This window comes from Tachysurus vachellii, chromosome 20 (assembly GCF_030014155.1).
Source record: "Tachysurus vachellii isolate PV-2020 chromosome 20, HZAU_Pvac_v1, whole genome shotgun sequence".
NCBI lineage: Eukaryota > Metazoa > Chordata > Actinopteri > Siluriformes > Bagridae > Tachysurus > Tachysurus vachellii.
This window is the reverse complement of record NC_083479.1, coordinates 535001-557500: the sequence shown is the minus strand read 5'-3', so window position 1 is coordinate 557500 and position 22500 is coordinate 535001. Positions and strand designations below refer to the sequence as shown.

General features: G+C 41.2%; 2 protein-coding genes across 2 annotated transcripts in view; both read right to left on the bottom strand.

The window, feature by feature from the left end:
* Positions 1-18855, bottom strand: part of uvrag (UV radiation resistance associated gene) — a 45771-nt gene extending 26916 nt beyond the window's left edge. The window contains exons 1-12 of the mRNA XM_060896064.1: positions 18558-18855; positions 14910-15027; positions 14537-14571; positions 11487-11648; positions 11267-11341; positions 11087-11172; positions 6486-6591; positions 5374-5500; positions 3474-3558; positions 3055-3142; positions 2837-2897; positions 175-340 (exon numbers count right to left, since the gene is read on the bottom strand). Of these exons, the coding sequence (XP_060752047.1) occupies positions 175-340; positions 2837-2897; positions 3055-3142; positions 3474-3558; positions 5374-5500; positions 6486-6591; positions 11087-11172; positions 11267-11341; positions 11487-11648; positions 14537-14571; positions 14910-15027; positions 18558-18659 (1211 nt within the window). The 5' untranslated portion in view covers positions 18660-18855. The remainder of the gene's footprint in view (positions 1-174; positions 341-2836; positions 2898-3054; positions 3143-3473; positions 3559-5373; positions 5501-6485; positions 6592-11086; positions 11173-11266; positions 11342-11486; positions 11649-14536; positions 14572-14909; positions 15028-18557) is intronic.
* A 777-nt stretch (positions 18856-19632) lies between these two features.
* dgat2 (diacylglycerol O-acyltransferase 2) overlaps positions 19633-22500 on the bottom strand; it is a 10180-nt gene continuing 7312 nt past the window's right edge. Inside the window, exon 9 of the mRNA XM_060895627.1 lies at positions 19633-21642. Coding sequence (XP_060751610.1) covers positions 21488-21642 — 155 coding nt within the window. The 3' untranslated portion in view covers positions 19633-21487. The remainder of the gene's footprint in view (positions 21643-22500) is intronic.

Here is a 22500-nt window from a genome sequence, read left to right as displayed (position 1 = left end):
CTCGAGGAGTGAGCATGACATCAAACAGCCAGATCACCAAACAGCAAATAAACAAGGAAAAGCAGTGTTGGTCACATCACCAAAATAAAAATAAAAAACTGCATATGATTAGCATAATGCATAAAAGTTACCGCCCCCTGACGAGTGTCATACGAGTAAAAAAAAGGCTCTTACTCTCTCTCCTTCTCGCTGAGCTTGTCGGTAATGGTGTCTCGAACGGACGAGCGAGAGCCCCGGTGCATGATGGGATACCTGAGCGGAATCTGCAAGAAGCAGGAAATCATCAGCACCAGGTGCGCCGTGTAGCCAAGGGCAACTGCCACACTCCCATCATCCTTTGCTGCAGAGAGATATGACAACGCAGGACAGTGAATGATGTGTAATGATATTGTGCATGATTGTCTCAGTGCTATAATATTTCAGTAGGCGACATATAACCCACAGAGATTGTGGATGGAGCATGACTCCAGAACAGTACACTTTAAAGGTCACTCCTTGTATTTGACTGAAACACAACAGGTCAGGCGGTTCATGCTGCTCATTTTAGTGTGCATGATGTCATCGAGCTGAAACGCAGCGTAATTCGCTTTTCTAAACAGGTGTGATGCCAACACCGGAGGTTAATGTCAGGGTTTAGCAACCTGTAATCAAACAGCATGCACTTCCAATATAATGACATACAATTTAAACACACACACACACACACACACACACACAGATAACTGAATAACTGCTTTTCAACAACACTTGACATAAACAGACAAAATCAAGTATTTGGCTGTTGATTATCACTGGAATGTTTAATCTGAATTCAGAGTTACACTTAACAATGTTCTGAACTTGTATGCAATAAAAAAAAGCCATTTCCCTCCTGCTTTAAAACATCACAAGTATTATTATCTGTTCCCCAGTGCCAACAGGCCTTTATTTCGACCACACACACACACACACACACACCCCATTAGATCACTAATACACAGGCTGCAATTCATAAGTTCCACTTAAGATAATGCTGCTACACTGAGTGACCTGTCAGTGTGAAGTGTGCAGAGCTAATTGTGTTACACATGAATAAAAACACTTATTCACTCCTTATTCACACAGTGAGCAGGGTTTAAATCACTGCAGTACATTTTGGTGAACCGGCCGTGTGACATTTCACCATGTTGTATGTGCGCAGGAAGCTGAGTTATTAAAAATACATTTCAGTTTATTTTCTTATCTGCATCTACACGGTACAATCAGCAGGGGAAAATATTGTTTATTAATGCTTTAAGTGATGTGTGTTTTTATTATTAGTTATACCATCATATAGAATAAATATTAACTGCTAGAATTTTCATTTCTAAAATCACAAATAAATATGTGGATATTCACAAGATCGTTGATCGTAATGTTAGGCTCCGCCTCCAAAATGAGCTTCTCTTCAGAACGAGAGGGAAAGTCTGATCCCATAATAAACACCAAACTGCTGAACCCCACCTGAGAGATGATGGAGTGTAATGAAGCGTGAACACATCCTTAGTTTTGGTTAATGCTAATGTTGTCTTTTATTCTACAGGGAAACAAACATGCTGAGTCTTATCTCCACTACTCAGCCGTCACCTTATAGACCCAAACCCACCAATCACCATGGCGATGTCTCTGTGACCGCAGATTTTAGTGTTATTCATGACGAGACAATGCAGCAAGCGACTGTCGTATAAAACAATCAGATGCATGATATTTGTTGGCCGCAACAAATATCTTCACAACATGGAGGCTGGCTAGATAGGAATGTTTTTGAGTGTGTGTGTGTGTGTGTGTGTGTGTGTGTGTGTGTGTGCGCGCGCGTGTGCGTGTGTAGAGCTAAACCTGGCGTACATTACTTTCTCTGAACTCTTTGAAGTCACTCTTCCCTGCAGGAGGGAAATCCTAAAATCCTGAATCTGATTCACACACACACAGAGACACAGAGACACACAGAGACACAGAGACACACAGAGACACAGAGACACACAGAGACACACAGAGACACACACAGAGACACACAGAGACACACAGAGACACACACACACACAGAGACACACACACACACAGAGACACACACACACACAGAGACACACACACACACAGAGACACACACACACACACAGAGACACACACACACACACACACACACACAGACAGAGACACAGACAGAGACACAGACAGAGACACAGACAGAGACACAGACAGAGACACAGACAGAGACACAGACAGAGACACAGACAGAGACACAGGGTAACTCTGCTTTACTTCGGGGGAAAATATGTGTGAGATCAGAATGATTTGAGGCCAGAATTCTATTTGATGTCACTGCCTTGTGTGTCCTGTGTTTATTTACCGTTTTGTTGTTGATGTTTACATGACGTAAACAACTGAATACACAATGGCTATGTCTCAAATCACACGTTTTATAATGCTTTCCATATATAGTATCTTGTGTAAATTTAATAGTCTGGTCACTCATAAACTCACTCTGCACTGTGTGATGGTTACACACTCAGGTTATTTTGCACAAAGCCTGCCGTGTGATTGGTCACTGTGTTATTTATTTGGCAGAGCTGCCGTGTGATTGGTCACGGTGTTATTTATTTGGCAGAGCTGCCGTGTGATTGGTCAGTGTATTACATGGAGCCTGCAGTGTGAGGACAGTCAGTGTCAGGATTAGACACGCACAAACACACATGCAAGCAACAATTAACTATGACATGATTCACCTAAACAATTTAACAAATATTTAAATTATTCATAGGGGTCTTATTATAAACACACACACACACACACACACACACACACACACACTAAAGTTTACCTTGAAAGTCTTCAGAGTTTGGAAGTTTCACACCACAGATCATGAAGTCTGACTGACTGTTCTGTAAACAACAGAAACACACAGGACGCTCAACACCACATTCAGGATTTAAGTCTTGTCTCTCTGTTTGTGTGTGTGTGTATATGTATGTGTGTGTGTGTGTGTGTGAGTGTGTGTGTGTATATGTATGTGTGTGTGTGTGTGTGTGAGTATGTCACCGTATCAATGGGATAGATGTAGGAAAGTTCCGAGAGGAGCTGACGACAACGGAATGTGAGCTGAGCACTGGACTTCAGGAACAGCTCTCTGTTGGGCGCACACACACACACACACACACACACACACAGACGCGCACACAGACACACGATATTTAACACACAAACAATGATACAGTACAATATAGAGGTGAGAGTGAAGGAGTGTAAGAGTGATAGATGATCAGTGATAAAAAGGATAGAGGGTGAGACAGATGTACAGAAAGTGATGCAGTATGAAGGTGAGTAATGCAGAGTGATACAGAGTGATAAGTAATAGAAAGGGAATGAGAGTGATAGTGAAAGAGAGATACAGAGTGAGGGACTCTGTAATACAGGGCAATGGAGAGTGATATTGTGAGAGTAACAGTGTAGTTTTTGACCTTTTAGCAGTGCTTTCCTTTTGTAGATCAGTGAGAGAGTCTCGCTCCAAGTCCAGAGTCTGCCGTTTACAGCTGTATGCCTCCTCTGGAACACACACACACACACACACACACACACACACACACAGACACACACAGACACACACAGACACACACAGACACACACAGACACACACAGACACACACAGACACACACAGACACACACACACTTACTTCTCTATCAGATGAAACACAGACACACTAACAGAACTGATTATCTATAACAGTGTTTTACAGCTTTATTCATCTGTAACTGCATCAGCATTCTACCCTTATAGCATCAAAGCACTGTGTGTGTGTGTGTGTGTGTGTGTGTAGCAGATTTGGAATGTTTGAGCACGTCAACACTGACACAGTTTTTACGATGGACATACACACGTTGATACACACACACACACACACACACACACACACAGAGAAGTGTATACACACACACAGGTTATGAGACAAACTGTCCATGATGTCATCACTCCATAGAATCGACAACAGAACTGTATTTTCTCGTCTTTCTCATTAACCCCATTTCTCTGTTCCCTGCCTATAACCTTAACCTAACACCATAACCTCCAGCGTCTCTTATCTTCGAGCAGTTTCTAGTGTCCACTAACTACCAGAGTCATGTTGGTTACAGTGAACACTAGTTTGTGATGCAGCCTGTTACTGTGTTTGAGTTCTTAACCGTTTTCTTATGATCATTTTTCACACGTTCACTTTACATTTGTAAAAACATCTGGAGATGGTGGCAGGTGTACTGGGGCCCCATAATGACTGCATTCTCACTGTGTGTGTGTGTGTGTGTGTGTGTGTGTGTGTGTGTGTGTGTGTGTGTCAGAGCTAGTCAGGACAGGCTGTTCAGTCTCTTAACTGAGTTTACTAGACCCAATTTGTCAGACACTTAAAGACATCCACAAACACAATGCATTGTGGGATGTTAGTCTGCTGAATCATCATCATATCGTTGACTCTGTGTGTGTGTTCTAGATAATGGAGCCCAGCCCTTGTGGTCAAACATCCTGCCAACATCAATCAATCTCTCTCTCTCTCTCTCACACACACACACACACGGAAGAGGATTATGTTGAATGGCAGCAGGCGATGATGAATGGATTCTAGACAAAAGCGTATTGTAAGTGTGTGTTACCTTCTGAATAAACAAATCCTTTAACTTTAGACTGTGATCAGGTCACATGATCAGGTCACATGATCAGTGATACAGTTTATACTACTGCACATCCCACAGAAGAGCAATCTGATTTATACCTGGGGAATTTGGAGGCCTGGGGCGAGGGCAGTGTAGCACATGATCCTAGGTGTCATATCTCTGTCTTGAAGGCTTGTGCCTGGTTTATACCAATGTTTAGCATGGTCAGGTAACACCGGGGTCCAACCGGAGTCCACATTTACACCCACAAGTCATCAGATGTTCATTAATTCTCTGTAACAGCAGCTCTGACAGTAAAGAAGCTGCATAATAGGATGATACTGCACTTCTATAGTGACCGCTCATCTACAGGGATGTGTACAGCACACACTTCATGTGACTTTCATTACAATTACCTATTCTATTGTTTATGGAACATGTTAGGATGTAAATAACAGGAGCAAAACACTTTATAACTGGTACAGGAACGTAATCAACCGTGGGGTAGTAAGAGTGTTTGTCTGCAACCATTTCTAAACTTTTCCTTGTTAAAATGACACCAGGACTTTAGGATCATTTGGACGAGTATCAGAATAAGCAGGATGTGTGGACGTGTCACATCTGTACTAATGTGTGATTGAGCTGACTCAGGAAAATCCCTGGGCATACACGTGTGTGTGTGTGTGTGTGTGTGTGTGTGTGTGTGTGTGTGTGTGTACCTTTCTTTTGAAGTAGTGCTCTCTCTTTCTGCAGTGTCTCCCTCTCTCTCAGCAGAGCTTTCCTCTGTCTCTCCACCTCACTCCGTAACACACCGATACGCAACTGCATACACTCACGCTCCTTCTTCTACAGAGAGAGAGAGAGAAAGTTGTTTTCTCACTCGGAGCTCTTTCATCTGTGTTGATGAAGACAACGGTGATGAAGATTGTGATGAAGATAAGTTGATGATGGTTATGAGGATCAAAGTGAAGATGCTGTGCTCCTTATCAGTATATAAGTGATAGCGCCTCCATCAGCCCTGATACACACAGCGTCCCTGACACACACTCGCGTGCTAAACACAGACACCACTGGCACGACACACACACACACGCGTAAAGAAGGTACTGTTCACACACTAACTGAACACATGCAGGATGACTAACTGTTTTCCCTGAACAGAACGTTCTCTGTCCATCAGCTTTCGGTGAAAGTGTAAAATATTTATGCACAGTGACCGTGAACACACCGATGAGCTCCGACTCGCTCTTCAGACTTTACACGGTCATCATGAGTATCTACTAATGTAGAAGATTCCAGAAACCCGACACAAAGATCAGAGCTTTCACATGTTGTTTCCTTCCTTTTCTTTCTACTTCACTTATGCTTCTATTTTTTTCTTTTCTTAATTTCTCCGAATAATCATTTCCCTTTGCTCTTCTTTGACCTTTTCCTCTTTCTTTTGACTAAACCTCTTCTTTTTTAACTTTTGTATTTTTATCTTTCCCTTTTGTCCTTCGTGCTGTTTTGACTTTCTCTTTTTCCTTTTTATTATCCTGCCGTTTGTTACCCAGAGTGCAGAACCGCAGACGTGGGAGATTTTGTTTTAAACTCCGCTAAATCCTCCCAAACACAAGAGACCGACTGCTGGAGGATCTTAGTGACATATTTATAAGGATCTGTACAACACAACACACAAAACACACACACACTCTAAATCCTAACCCATTCCACACGCAGGCTACATATTACAGAGTGTGTACTTTATCATCATATGAAAACCAGGGGAATTACTGTGTGTGTGTGTGTGTGTGTGTGTGTGTGTGTGTGTGTGTGTGTGTGTGTCTCTTACCCGTTCTGTACAGGCTGCTGTGGTTCTGAGCTTCTCCTCGATCTCTTTCCCGATTTTCTGGACTGTGACCTGCGTCTGCTTTATGGCCTTCTGAGCCGTGTGAAGTCTACAGAGAGAGAAGATTAACAACTGTGTACATTTCTGTATTATTCAATATTTTACAAGCATCTCTTTACAGCTAAATCACCAGCATCCATTCATTTTTCTGTCTTTCTTTCACCCTTCCCTATTTCATCCTTCCAGTCTCTCCCACTCTCGGCCCTTCCACATTTCTCTTGTTTTAATCCCTTAAAAAAAAAAAAGGAATTTAAAAGTCATCTTTTTGTAAAATTAAATCTTTTTCTTTATCTCTTTCATCAGAAATGTTGTTTTCCCTTTTTTTTTTTTTTTTATCTCTTTGCTCGTTAACGCTCTGACACATCGGGTGCTCTCACTCCTCCTGACTCAGATGTCGAGATGCATCGATTGTAGACGTCGGCTTCCGTATCGCCTGAACCATCTGACGGGCTCGTATCATATTTCACGCATTTCTGCAGCTTATCAGCCAATCAGAAGCGGACGTGAGCACTTGCACGGAAACAAGACTTCAAACACAAATAAACAAACACTCAAACACAAACACCTGAAACAAAAAAGCCTCTGGAGGATAACGATTGCACTTCAGAGTCAAAGAATGGAGGAGCGGCATCTGTGCATTTCTATCAGTTACAGTAAAAGGGGGCATATGTGTGTGTGTGTGTGTGTGTGTGTGTATGTGTGTTTGACCTTCGTGATTCTGTTTAGTCGTTCAGTAATAATTTTTTCATGTCTACTTTCAGTCGAGGAGAAAAACAGAGCAGTAAACACTGAGACACATTAACTCTGTGACCTTATACATGGATTAATTTAACCCAGAGCGGCTGGAACAAGTGCAAGCGCGCACACACACACACACACACACATCCGGGGTTGTGTTTATCTTTCTATTAGCCAAATAAATAATCAGTCTTGTTTGTGTTATGAAAGAGAATCAAACAAAGTAAAAGAGAGACGTAAGAACGGAGGGAACATCTGGAACACAGAATATGGTCTGTTCTTCATCAGAGTTATACACACATCAGGAAAACGTCGAACACGTGCTGAACTACGCACACACACACACTTATGAGAAGCGGTCAGAAGATCGTTATTGCGCGTTTCACTCGGCTACCGTTCAGCTGAGACGTGACCGTCGACAACAAGGCAGGGTACCTAGCAGGGTAACGGGAGTGGATCAGTGACTGTAACCATGGAAACAAGATACATAGAGATTTCTTTTTTAGTAAGGAAATTTCCTCTGCCGTGTTCATTTCATTTGGTGAATAAATGGATGAAGGAAAATGGGACTGTCCAAATTTATCCAATATTAGTGCGCAAAAATTGTCCTAATAATGTGTGTGTATGAAACGTGTTCCGTCTTCCCTAAAGAGGGAGCCTTAGACACAGTGATTCACTCTCAGAACTGATTCACTGTGTTTTTCTGTGTAACTCAGGTTTCTCTTGTCGTGAAGCCTTTAAACACTAATATTTAAACAAACACAGGAGCTTAATCCTGCGTTCAGCCTCGCTGTGATTACCCTAAACACACCAACAGGCTGCACGGGTTTTCCCCTGTGGCTTAATAATCACTCTGTGTGTGTATAAATCACATGTTAAACACACACACACAGACACACACACACACACACACAGGAGAGAAGAGAATAAATGACCAATTCCTGAGTATCTACACACCAAGCTTCACCTTCTGCTTAAAGTCTGACTAACTAAACATCTGCTCACTGCACAGCAAGTGACCTGAAGAGCAATATATAAGAAAAATACCCGCCCCCCCCAACACACACACCTCTCTATGCTTCAGTACTGTATGAGAATTTTTCAGACCCTGTGCATTCCTTCACACACCTCACTAACAGATGTCAAGTTCCATAATGGCCATGCAGTAAGAGGTAAAACAGGAAGTGCTACAGGAAGTTGTTCTGAACGATTCGCCTGCACTCGTGAAAACACATCAGCATGGACCCCGAGCCTAGATTGCTACAGCAGCAGAGAACAATGTATTAAAGCCTATCTGGGCTCGGTATCCTATCCTAGGGTCCGAGCGACTGCGCCTTTTGTCCTGGCCGTGAAGTCCGCAAGAAGCTGCACTAACCCAAGCCTTGTATCCGTAATGCCACGGTCTGGGCTTCTAGTTGCTGTCGTGTTCTTTCTGTTGTCCAGGATTAATGCTGCTATGATACTTTTACTTTCCAGAACCAAAAAAAAAAAAAAAATCAGCTTCTATGTCATGTTTTACTCGGTGAAGCTTTACACTGAGACTTGTTTTTAGAACACAAATAGAGAAAAACAGCCACTAAACACAAAGATGTGGAGCTTCAATCAAACTGTAACTGCTGCGATTCTCCATTCACAACAGGACTAAAACACGTGACCAAGTGAGGCGGTGCGTTTACTGCAGCCTCAGCTCAGCTCCTCTAATGTAAATAAATCTATTTCAATCTGTCTGGCTCTATTTCTTACCTTCAGAGCAAACAGAACATACAGTCTGACAGCTGAAACACTTATAGTCCTTGTAATTCAGCCACACACAGTCACTGGACTAATCAGTCTGCTAGGAAGAACACAAACCTACACAAGTTGCTCAGACTCAACGTTACTAAACCAGCACTGATTACTAATCAGTAACACTTTAGTCGCCGTGTTTACTGACCTCGCTCAGCGGTTTATTTACATTCTCACGCAGCAGAATGGTTTTGGTGACATCACACTGCTACGGAAACTACAAAAAGGATCAGGGTGAACGCTACAGTGCACACGCATATCTAATGCACTCTTTTGGGCTGTAAAGAAAGAATGCACTTAACATGTTCCAAAAAAGAGAAAGATGGAGAGATGGAGAGAGGAAAGACAGATGAGAGGCTTAACGAGATCAAAGGCCTTGTTAAAGCGGAGAGGATCTCCACTCTACTCCTAAAGAGCAGAAACACAGCTGTCAGGAGCAGATCAAAGAGCACCAGAGCGCCGAAACCCCCAACCTGAACTCCATTATGATCTCAATACTAAACACACACACACACACACGCACAAAGCAGCACTACAAACACAGACAAGCATCTTTTGCGGAGTTCTGGACTCTGACTGGTGGTCATGTGGTGACGAATTCTCTCTAACAGCAGCTCTGACAGTAGAGCAGCTTCACATCACAGCTTTGATAACCGATACCTTATCGTTTCTATAGTAACGGCTCGTTCACAGGGACTCGTTCTTCAGACAAGTCACGTAAACAAACTTTGTTTCAAAAACAATAAATGGATAATTAGTATGAACGTTCTTTAATAAATAAAACACTAAGTTGGTAAGTTTCTGCGGTGTGAGAGGAACTTGGGGATATGACGAATAATCACTGCAGGGATGGAGACAGAAACATCATTATTTATTTTGCACGTATAAACATCATGTGTTCTGTTCATACGCTGTTATTCCACCCCAGTGATGAGGAAACAAGAGTTATGTGTAATCTCGGTGTGCTTTTTACATACAGATATGATGTTCCCATAAAAACTAAGTGGAGGGAAACGCACACACACACACACACACACATACACACACACTGCGCTCAGTGCCGGAGTGAGTTCAGCGCCGAGCCACTAGTATCCCATGATCCCTCAGTGACAGAGCGTAAATCACACACGAAGAGGAAACGGGCATATTTTATTTAACGAGTCGTCTCGTTCGCTTCTCTGCCCTGCGTCTCACTGAGCGAAAACGACAAGTAAGCAATCACACACACACAAACACTCTCTTTTTTGTGTATGTTGGGGGGCTTTGAATGTGCAAATTAAACTAAAGTCGATATAATGTACAGACCCTCAATCAGGGCTTCCTCATGTTACCACACATCTCACTCTCTTTCCTTCTCTCTCCATCCATTTCTTTCTCTTTTTTTTTTTTTGTCCAAATCTCCTTATGTGTGTGAGTGTGTGTGTATTTTGAGTTTGCAAATCAAACTAAACCCAATGTTCTGTACAGACCCCCAATCAGGGCTTACTTGTGTTACCATACACACAACCAACATTACAGACTAGAGAGAAGTGTAGAAGAAAGAAGCTGAAAAGAAAGAAGCTGTGTGTGTGTGTGAGAGAGAGGGGACAGGAAAAGACACATGCTAGGACATTCCCCAAAACAAGAGCTCACCTGTACATGTAAAAATATGACGCAATATATTTGTGTGTGAGTGTGTGTGTGTGTGTGTGTGTGTGTGTGAGCGAGAGAGAGAGAGAGAGAGAGAGAGAGAGCACGCGTGAGCGCTGTTACTTTCTTGAGTTCGGCCGTGTTAAGGTACAACACTGCCATCTAGTGGAGGAGAGAGTTCCAGCAGTACACACTACAACAACATTGCACATGTAATCTACTAGACAGTCTACTGAGAGCACTATAAGGACTTCACAGAAGTCTGATAAACAGGGTTCATTAAAGCTGAACATATAACAGAAAAAGCACAGACTTAGTGCCCTAAAAATTGTATAGCGTATAGAACGAGTATAAAGGGTGAGGTGAGATCAACTGTGAATCAGTGGCTGTACCTGAGCAGGGAGAAGACACTATATGAATTTCTCACAGAGCTCTGGTCCACCTGCAATAACAAGTTCTTCTTCCTCTCAGAGTTCTCCTGAACACACAGAAAGAGAGAGAGAGAGATTCATAGGAACACCTCAACACCACATTCACACTGAAGACTACACTCACACCAGGTGAGGAGTTACCTTCTGATCCAAATCTGCTGCATAGTAACCATCATTCAGACCAAAGATGATCTCATTAGGACACCGAGAGCGGATCTGAGAGTGAGACGAGTGTGAGAGGAAAAAAAGAATGCAGATAAAGAGACAGAATATAATTAATATATTACTGTATTTATATTTGCCTGTTTCTCAATATGTACATCTCTCTCCATCCCTCCCTCCTTCCGTCTCTCCCTCGTACCTGTGGTCCGGTGTATCTCAGACCATCCAAGTTCACTTTCCATTCGATCAGCAGTTGGTACTGCTCTTCTCGTCCACCCCAAATCCGGACTACAAAACACGACACAGACGTGTCCAACATGTCCGGCAGCATAGCAAAGTCCAAACTGCGCCATGTTGGGTTCTACGAACACACACACACACACATATACTTATACATACATATACATACATATATATAGGGCTGGGCGATATGTCTGAAAACTGTATCACGATATCAGTGTTTCATATCGATCGATATCGATAATTATTGATATTTTTTATGAACCATTTAAAATAAGGACCAGGAGAAAAATATATTACATTTAAACCTTTTTATTTTAAACTTAACCTTCCGCTGATCGTAATCCCCTCAGTTATTAAGACAGAAATGTCAACAAGCAGGAAAACTCAAATAAATAAAATGTAAACATAAGTCTAAAGTCACAATGAACACTTAACAATTTAAGCATTAACATTTAAGGTGCAAAATGAAAGAAAATGTAAGAAATGTTTAATAAAGTTTAATAAAATAGTGCAAAGAGTTAAATATAAACATGGGCGTCGGAACCATTATATGTGGGTGGGACAGGACCCACCCACTTTTTAAGACCAATAATATTGGACCCACCCACTTTTTAAGACCAATAATATTGGACCCACCCACTTTTTAAGACCAATAATATTGGACCCACCCACTTTTACCGTCTCTATTCAGCGCATGTCTTTTTTTTTTTAACTTTTCAGAGCGCCTCCAGTCGAATCCATTCTGCTTGAAGAATTCCCTAATATATTAAACTCCATTCCGTGTTTTACCTACAGCATTGACCACGATCCTGCTTCCTGAAATCCATGGGCTTCGGAACCATTATATGTGGGTGGGACAGGACACGCCCACTTTTTCTTTGCTTCCGACGCCCATGAATATAAACATAGAGAAACCTGAGAATTTAGTGCAAGATTAGTGCGAGGAAGTTCACTAACTGTTCACCTTCTGGAAACAGTTGAAATATAAAACCTGCAGAAATATGAAAAAGTAACTCGTTGTTCTTACTCTAATCATACTTGAAGTTGAACTAATCACGTATATTTTCAGTCCTTTTATTTATAACTTCGTCGCTCACTGCGGCTCATTTTCTGCTCATCAGTCGCCGGTTACTGAAGCACGAGACAACGATATGGCGCAACCAAACATAATACTGTTACATGGTTGGCTGTTAGCGTGTCACTCCCGACTTTGCTAGGTTACCAGAGAGCGAGTGCTTTTGTTAATGCAACCAAACTTGCTTCGCAACCTCTGTTTTCTTCCGAATAAAAAAAATATCGAACGTTCGATGAAATGAACGAATATCGAACGTTCGATATTTGTTATTCTTCGTCGGAAGAAACCAGAGGCTGCGAAGGAAGTTTGGTTACACACACACACACACACACACACATATACATATATATATATATATATATATATATATACATACACATACATACATACATACACACATACACACAAATGTACAGCAGGTAACGTACACAACAACCTGAGAAGACATTAGGACAGATTTATACACAACACTGTCCAATACAGAACATGTCTTCTGCCTGATTTAAAATCCTGTGTGAAAAAACAAAACTTTCTATTCCACCTCAGTTCAGAGAGAGGGAGAGAGAGAGAGAGAGAGAGAGCGAGAGAGAGGAAATTAGAGGGTAGAAAAGACAATAGAGGTCAGAGGAGGTGAAAGTGAGGAGAAATGGTTGTGTGTGTGTGTGTGTGTGTGTGTGTGTGTGTGTGTGTGTGTGTATGTATAAACAACAGGAAGGAGTTAAGGAAACTAAAAAAAAATAAAAGACAAAAGACAGACAGGATTTAGGTCACATGAACAGCCCAGTTTGCAGATTTAGTCTCCTGTGGAGTGCAAAAATGTGTGTGTGTATGTATGTATGTATGTGAGTATGAATGTATGTGTGTGTATGTATGCATGTGTGTGTGTGTGTGTGTGTATATGTGTATGTCAAGTCAAGTCAAGAAGCTTTTATTGTCATTTCAACCATATATAGCTGTTGCAGTACATAGTGAAATGAGACAACGTTTCTCCAGGATCAAGGTGCTACATAGAAACAAAGACAGGGCTAAAGACTTGTAAGTAGTCTTAGCCACATAAAGTGCAACTGTGCAACCTGGTGCAAACAGTGCAGGACAAGACAAACAAGACAGACAAGACAGTGCAGGACAAAAGACAGTGCAGGACTAAAGACAGTGCAGGACCAGACAGTGCAGGACCAGACAGTGCAGGACAAGACAGTGCAGGACAATGACAGTGCAGACACAAGTTACAAGACAATACAAAAAGTACAAAAAATGCAGTACACAAAAGACAATAAATAGTAAACAGTCACAGAAACAGCGCCGACCGACCAGTGTTAATACTGTATGTGTTAATATAGTATGTGCGAAATGGCTGAGATAATGTACAATATGTGCAAAAACGGCTGAAATGTTGGGATGTATGTGTACGTGTGTGTATGTGTGTGTATGTGTGTCGGTGTGTGTGTGTGTGTGTGTGTGTGAGTGTGTATGTGTGTGTGAGTGTGTATGTGTATATGTGTATGTGTACGTGTGTCGGTGTGTATGTATGTGTATGTGTGTGAGTGTGTATGTGTGTGTGAGTGTGTATGTGTATGTGTGAGTGTGTATGTGTATGTGTGTGTGTATGTGTGTGTGAGTGTGTATGTGTGTGTGTGTGTGTGTGTGTGTGTGAGTGTGTATGTGTGTGTGAGTGTGTATGAGTGTGTGTGTGTGTGTGTGTGTGTGTGTCTGGACAGCACACAATTTTAATGTAAATAAATATCCAGCGCTTTGTCTCTAATTACACACACTGTGGTTAATATTTCTGAAATTAAGCAGCAGGTGTTTGAAACTCTGCTCCATGTAAACACTCTTCAGCCTGATGTCCAATTTATAATCAGATTACTGTGTACTGTTAATGAAAAGGGGTTTGAAAGTGACATACACCTCAAATCTCACAGTGTACTCACCAGAGAGTCTTGTATCACCTCGCTCTTGTAAAAATCTGAAACAGGAAATAAAGAAAGGTCAATTTGATCGTTTCTCTACACATCTGTAACATCACATATTCCAATCTGTTCTTATCCTCATTTATCACATCTCTCTATCCAAACGTCTGTGTGTGTGTGTGCGTGCGTGCGTGCATGTGTGTTTAAACACTACGGTTATGTCCCAAATTCCCAATCTCTCTTCTGAAAATCATCTCACACTAACTCTGGGTTGAAGCGAATTAATAAAATAAGTTAGATACGTGTTTATCATCTGAGTGTCCTTCATCAGGCTTTAGCTTATCAGCTAACAGGCTATTAGCTATAGCTATTTAATAGATGGTGATAGTTTCACCTCTAGAGATGTGACTGTCTGAACACAGGTGCAGTGTGAAATATGTGTCCAGCAGCGGAGAGTGGTTTCTGTTCACAATGTTCCTCGCCGCGATGCTCCTGAGGTGCCGCAAACGCCTCTGCAAGGGTAAAAGAGAGAGACAGGGAGAGAGAGAGAGAGAGGGAAAGAAAACGTAAATAAAAACAGTCAGTAAAAACATGAAATCAGAATGAAGCAGACTTCATGCAGCAGACTGTGGGCTACACGATTGACAGCACTCGGTCTTTAGCTGCCCAAGTAATTTAAATAAATGTTTAAATGTGAAGACAATGTGATGAATTAGTTGGGTGTCTTTATGATCTGTACACCATTTATTTTGCTTCTAGTCTGTAGCGAAGCCTTTATTATTGAGAACTGATTCACTAAAACAAGCCTCCTTTGTGTGTGCGTGTGTGTGTGTGTCACTGTAAAGCCGTGAACACATCCATGACCTCACTGTTGGACATTAGAGAGAAGAGAGACGTCAGCAATGTCCAGTCTAAAGAGGGCTCGGGAAGGAAATGTAGAGAACAATGACTTCTCAGAGAGCTTATTTTACAGATTTGTGTGAGCAGACCACGAGTGTGTGTGTGTGTGTGTGTGTGAGAGAGAGGGTCTCCATCCATGAGGTCTCCCCTGGTGTAAATCCGAGTCATGGGGTTTGCTATAGGATTAAAAAGCACTTACACAATCACAACTATTGTTCCTTCAGTCATTAACGTCCTGTATGGGTTCCATACTTTCACTCAGTGGCCAGTTATTCAGCTCCACTTTTAACAGAAGTCCCTCAAAAAAATTGTATTCACTAATAAACAAGTAGGTGTGATTTTGTGACACACAGGAAACTTAAACACACCATAAATTCTTTAATACAGCAAACATCATGGAAGGATTTCTTCTCAGAGTCTTGCTGTAGTGTAAAAACTGTGTACAGATCACTTTCTACAATGTATTATTACTAATAATATATAGAACACTAGCCAACATGTTTGGCTGCACAAATATTGGCACCCTTTTACAACACGATTGGCTACAATATAAACATTTTCTGTAAGTTTTTTTTCTAGTTTTTTTACACTGCACTGTTGTATAAAATGAAGGTCTGTGAAAGTTATGGTGTATGACACTTTTCTAAAAAGTGACTTCCTGAGAAACAAACACACTACAGGTGTGAATTCACTCTGTCTGCTGCTGCTGCTGCTCTTGTGTTGTTTTGGGGATTTATTTTTTTCGTCCTGCTCTGAATTTCCTCCAACATTCCCAAGTGGAACTTGTTTAGATTCACGTCACACTCGTTTTCTCCTCAGACTTGCTCCAAAACAAAACAAAAAAACAATTAGATGAGAAAGAGAGAGAGAGAGAGAGAGAGAGAGAGAGAAAAAAAATCACACCACAGAACTTGGTTTAATGATCAGTACAACAGTTCAGAACACACACATACACACACATACACACACATACACACACATACACACACATACACACACATACACACACATACACACACATACACACACATACACACACATACACACACATACACACACATACACACACACACACACACACACACACACACACACACACACATACACACATACACACACATACACACACATACACACACATACACACACACACACACACACACACACACACACACACACACACACACACACACACACACACACACACACACACATAATGAGAGAAAGACAGCTGATTTCGGAAACATTAAAAAAATGTAATTAGATGAGAAAGAGAAAATATCACACCACAGAACTTGGTTTAATGATCAGTACAACAGTTCAGAACACACACACATATACACACACACACATATACACACACACACATATCCACAAACATATCCACAAACATATCCACACACACATGCATACACACACACATGCATACACACACACATGCATACACACACACATGCATACACACACACATGCATACACACACACATGCATACACACACACATGCATACACACACACATGCATACACACACACATGCATACACACACACATGCATACACACACACATGCATACACACACACATGCATACACACACACATGCATACACACACACACACAATGAGAGAAAGACAGCTGATTTTGGAAACATTAAAAAAAGTAATTAGATGAGAAAGAGAAAAAAAAATCACACCACCGAACTTGGTTTAATGATCAGTACAACAGTTCAGAACACACACACACATATATACACACATATACATATATATACACACACACATATATACACACACACATATATATACACACACACACATATATATACACACACACACATATATATACACACACACACATATATATACACACACACAATGAGAGAAAGACAGCTGATTTCGGAAACATTAAAAAAATGTAATTAGATGAGAAAGAGAAAATATCACACCACAGAACTTGGTTTAATGATCAGTACAACAGTTCAGAACACACACACATATATACACACACATATACACAAACATATATACACAAACATATACACACACACACACAATGAGAGAAAGACACATCTGTGCTGATTTCGGAAACATAAAAAAAAATGTAATTAAACACTATATTATTAAACTTTTATTAACACACTTCGTCCCTGATTTAACTTCCTTTCAGAAACCCCCAGGTACCTGCTGATGTTAATAATGCAGTAATAACCACGTTAATATAAATGATTAGACCTATAACTACAGTAACAGTGTGATGTGGTGATATAAAGAGCTGCCACTGGAGCCCAAACACAATCTTACCTTTAATAAGTGCACATGGGCTAAAGCCTGGTACAGGTGTTTCCTCAGGTGAGCTAAGCTGCTAACACACAGCATAATGAACAGCTGTGCTAACTGACAGGATAAACAGCTAACTAGCTTTACTCTCACAACCTGCTTCAGTCAGCTAGCTAGCAGGAGGTCGTGTCCTGGCTATAAATCTACGCTAGTGAACTCACTGTACGTCAATAAACTCAGAGTTATAATCACCGTTTGTTATTCAACAGAATCTACAAAGTCGGGAAATCTTCACATTCCTTCCGTAGCATGTTAATATTAAGCTAATGGCTAACGAGCTAGCCGCGATCCTGAGGTAAACTAACGGCTGTTATTAAACTCTACTGAGCGCTCGCGCTGTCAGGAGCCAATCAGATCAGCTGATGAGCAGTGCGGTAATATATAAAGCCATAAAAACACACACACACACACACACAAACACACACACACACACACAAACACACACACACAAACACACAATGGTGTAAAGCTTATAAACACAAAGAGTGATGAAGCGTGACGCTGTCGATAAACTTCCCGTCATGTGTTTAAGAGCCACAGTTTTATTAACAGTGATTTATTTCTTATCCTGCTGACATTATTAACACGTGTGTACGGACACGTGTGTGTTATTGTCTCAGGACAAATACGCGTTAAATCCGAGAGAAATGTTTACAGCGTGTAATAAATAGCGATGCTAATCCGGCTAGCTGCTGAAGTGAAGGCCCGGTGAGTGTTGTGTGGAATCGGGAAACTAACCCTGTGTACACGTGAGACACAACACGTGACTAAACACACTTTAGTGGTGATATCGTGTGAATCGTGTTACCTGCTGAGACGTGAGTTCGACACGCACACATCTGGAAGCTGCAGCTGCAGGATTACTGACAGGATTGGATCCGAGAGCAAGATCCCAAACCGAGTTCATCATTAACCTGCATCTATCCGTTCATCTCAGATCTCTAGTTTACATCTAGTTTACATCCACCACCTTTAACCACACCAACACTACAGCAGGTCATCTGAAGCCCAGCGGCTCTACACCACCAAATACACCATCAAACACCGCTGCATCAACAAAACTCAAGTCTCCTGACGGAGCCATTGGCCGTCCTGGATTGGTGCAAAATCCTTAAGGACAACGCTGATTGGCTCAGCTGTGCTGTCAATCAAACTTAAAACCCGCCCAAAGGCGGAAGCGTGAATCTGTAACGCGATAGGCTAGAAAGAGTGTCAATCAAAATAAAGAGGGCTGGAAAACGCGTCTCGTCTGTCTGTGTGGCCAAATCCGTTCACATCTCTAGTGCACTACATAGGGCACTACACAGGGCACTACATAGGGCACTACACAGGGCACAACACAGGGCACTACACAGCGCACAACACAGGGCACTACATAGCGCACAACAGAGGGCACAACATAGTGCACTACAGAGGGCACAACATAGTGCACTACAGAGGGTACAACATAGTGCATTACAGAGGGTACAACATAGTGCACTACAGAGGGCACAACATAGTGCATTACAGAGGGCACAACACAGTGCATTACAGAGGGCACAACATAGTGCATTACAGAGGGTACAACATAGTGCACTACAGAGGGCACAACATAGTGCACTACAGAGGGTACAACATAGTGCATTACAGAGGGCACAACACAGTGCATTACAGAGGGTACAACATAGTGCATTACAGAGGGCACAACATAGTGCATTACAGAGGGCACAACTTAGGGCACTACAGAGGGCACTACACAGGGCACTACATAGGGCACTACATAGTGCACAACATAGGGCACTACAGAGGGAACTACTTAGGGCACTACAGAGGGCACTACTTAGGGCACTACAGAGGGCACTACTTAGGGAAAAATGAATAAATAAAGAAGTACATGATCTTCATTAGAGTTTTACAGCTGTTTATTTTGCACAAACAAACAACATTACATATAAATAAATAAGAGAGAATGTATGTTAATCAGTTTATTAATAAAGCTTTAAGTCAATACAGTTATATAAATAATATAAATGCTTTAATCAACTTGAAGTTTATTAAAATGGATTTAAAAAAAGAAATGTTTTAGAGATATTTATATGAGTTGGTAGTTTTGTGTATTATAGGATTTCTCAACACCGCTTTGAGAAACAAACTGAGGTTCTTTATACTACAAACTATAACAATACATATTTTAATATATATATATATATATATATATAATAAATAAACTCTACACAGTTTAACGCTATAGCAGTGTTTGTAGTGGAGGGACACGAGAATGTGTACAGGCTCTAAACACAGAAGCTCCGGTTCTCCTTCTGGAGTCTCGGTTCCTCTGGGGTTCGGTCTAATGTTTCTGACTCACCACATTAACCATCGGCTCACTTGTGGTCTGAACCTGGACTTGTGTGAGTTTCCCAGCTCACAGATCTTTTATACAGTCAACAATCTCCCCTGTCTCACTGTTACAGTGTTGTAGTCACTGCTGGTTGTATTATTGAGGCGAATTAATCATTGAGAAGAAAGTTTCATTTGAACTGAGAAGACGTTTAGTTCCTTTACTCTGTGGTTTTCTACATTTTATTTTATTCCAAAAACATATAAAGGTGTGATTTCAGGAATCATCTGTGTTGGTGTGTGATTCAGGCAGAACGGCAGCACCTCCAGCTACTCAGATCAAGTTACAAAACTAGGTTCACATCAACTGCGTGATGTCTGCGGCAGAAATCGTCCTTTTACTTTCGCTTCCTTTTCTGTTTATCCTGCTGATTTATAATATATACACAGACATAACGTGTGTTTATTAACAATTCAGACACGTTAGAACACAATAAACACTGGACTCCACAATCAGACACGAGCATGTTGATTTCTGCAGAAGATGATTAGTGATTAGAAACTCAATCATGTCCTTGTCCCTGCTCAGACACACTGCGGTCTCTTATGTTGCATTGTTCGTGCAAAAAAGCAAAAAACACATAAGAAGCATAAAAAAGAGTAATAATAACTTATGGATCAAATAAACAATCAGAGAGAAAAGAATTCACTCTAAACCTGATTGAAATTCAATTTCACACCTGATCTGCAATCACTGTGTTAGAATAACAGTTTAACAGCCCTGTACACTAACCCTAACCTCGTACACTAACCCTAACCTCGTACACTAACCCTAACCTCGTACACTAACCCTAACCTCGTACACTAACCCTAACCTCGTACACTAACCTAAACCTTGCACACTGAATTGAACTGAGAACAGTAGGAAGCCATTTTGGATTCAGTTCATTACCTCTTATTTATATCATCACACTGCACAAGCACTCTCAGGTTCCTCTGGGGTTCGGTCTCTCAGGTCAACAGTGGCTCAATCATCTAACGCTCATTTAATGCTCATCTCGTCTAACATTCGTATGAAACGTGAGTGTGCAGACTCTTAAGTGGGTGAACAAACAACTTGAATGGAAAATCTGAAGGAGCGAGAGATATAAGATCATCAGGTTTTCAAGAGAACAGGTTTCATTATGCAAATTAAGGCATCTGTAGTTTATTATTCTATCTTCCAAAAGAAAAAGGATTTGTTCTTGAGATCATGTTTTGAGGGACTCAGCCAAGAGCAGAAGGCACGCAGACAGAATTGGAACACAGCCATGATCATGGTTTATCTGGCTCAGGGTTCAGGTGGTGTGTGTTTGTGTGATGGAGAAATATTTAACACAGTTTTCTCTTGTTTTTAAAAGGCAACGTTCTTCTTCCTTGTCCTCAGTGAATGAGGAGGACGTCGGACTCTTTCAGGCCGAAGCGTGTCTTGTATTTGTCGAAGAGCGTGGTGAGAGATTTGACGTACATGGTGTGGTACATTTCCACCACGTCCGGGGTCGGCTCCTCCAGCTTGGGCATTGTGATAGGTTCTCCAACTACAGGAGACACATTACGAAACCGTCAGCAAACATCACATTGTGGAGGTGAACATCTGTCTCTGAGCTCAGGAGGCTTCAGGGCGGCTCTCTTAGGACCAGTTTAGAAACTGAACTCTTCCTGAAATCTCATGAACTTGGACACTGTAGATGTTTTAATAAGTATGAACTGTAAACTATTCATGATTAAAATAAATGCATAGCATTGTGGGAAAGATGCTAAAGTCTCTGCGTCTCTCAGTCTGAGAGAATCTCTGTTAAACATTAGTTATTAACTGTGAGTTATAAGGAAGAGCTCTGTTTACAAACCGACCTTGAACCAGCGTCCTGAGCGTCCATAGCGTTTAATCAGGACAGGGCATTAACCTGGAGTTTGTGTGTGTGTGTGTGTGTGTGTGTGTTCAGTCTTCTGTAAATGAAATCATTTTAACTGACTATACAGTAACTATATATGTATTATTATTATTATTATTATTATTATTATTATTATTATTATTATTATTATTATTACTAGAGTAGCACACAGCGATCTACATTAGCGCCCCCCAGTGGCCAGTTCCATAGAATAATACAGAGACATTCAGACTTCCTGAGTTTTATTTAGTTTGTTTTCGACCTGTTTATGAAATGGGAAGATCCAACATCCAGTTATAGCAAAGACACCTCCACCCAATCAGGTGTAGTATGTAAATGAGCAAGACTCTGATTCTGTTCTCAAAAAGTGCTATAGCGCCACCCTCAGGCCCTGACCAACACTCACATCTCAACACCTTACAGTCTGCTCTTATGATATCTTTTAGGGAAGGAAATAAAAAAGAATAATAGGAAATTTAACAGTAACAATAAAGTTACAGCCAC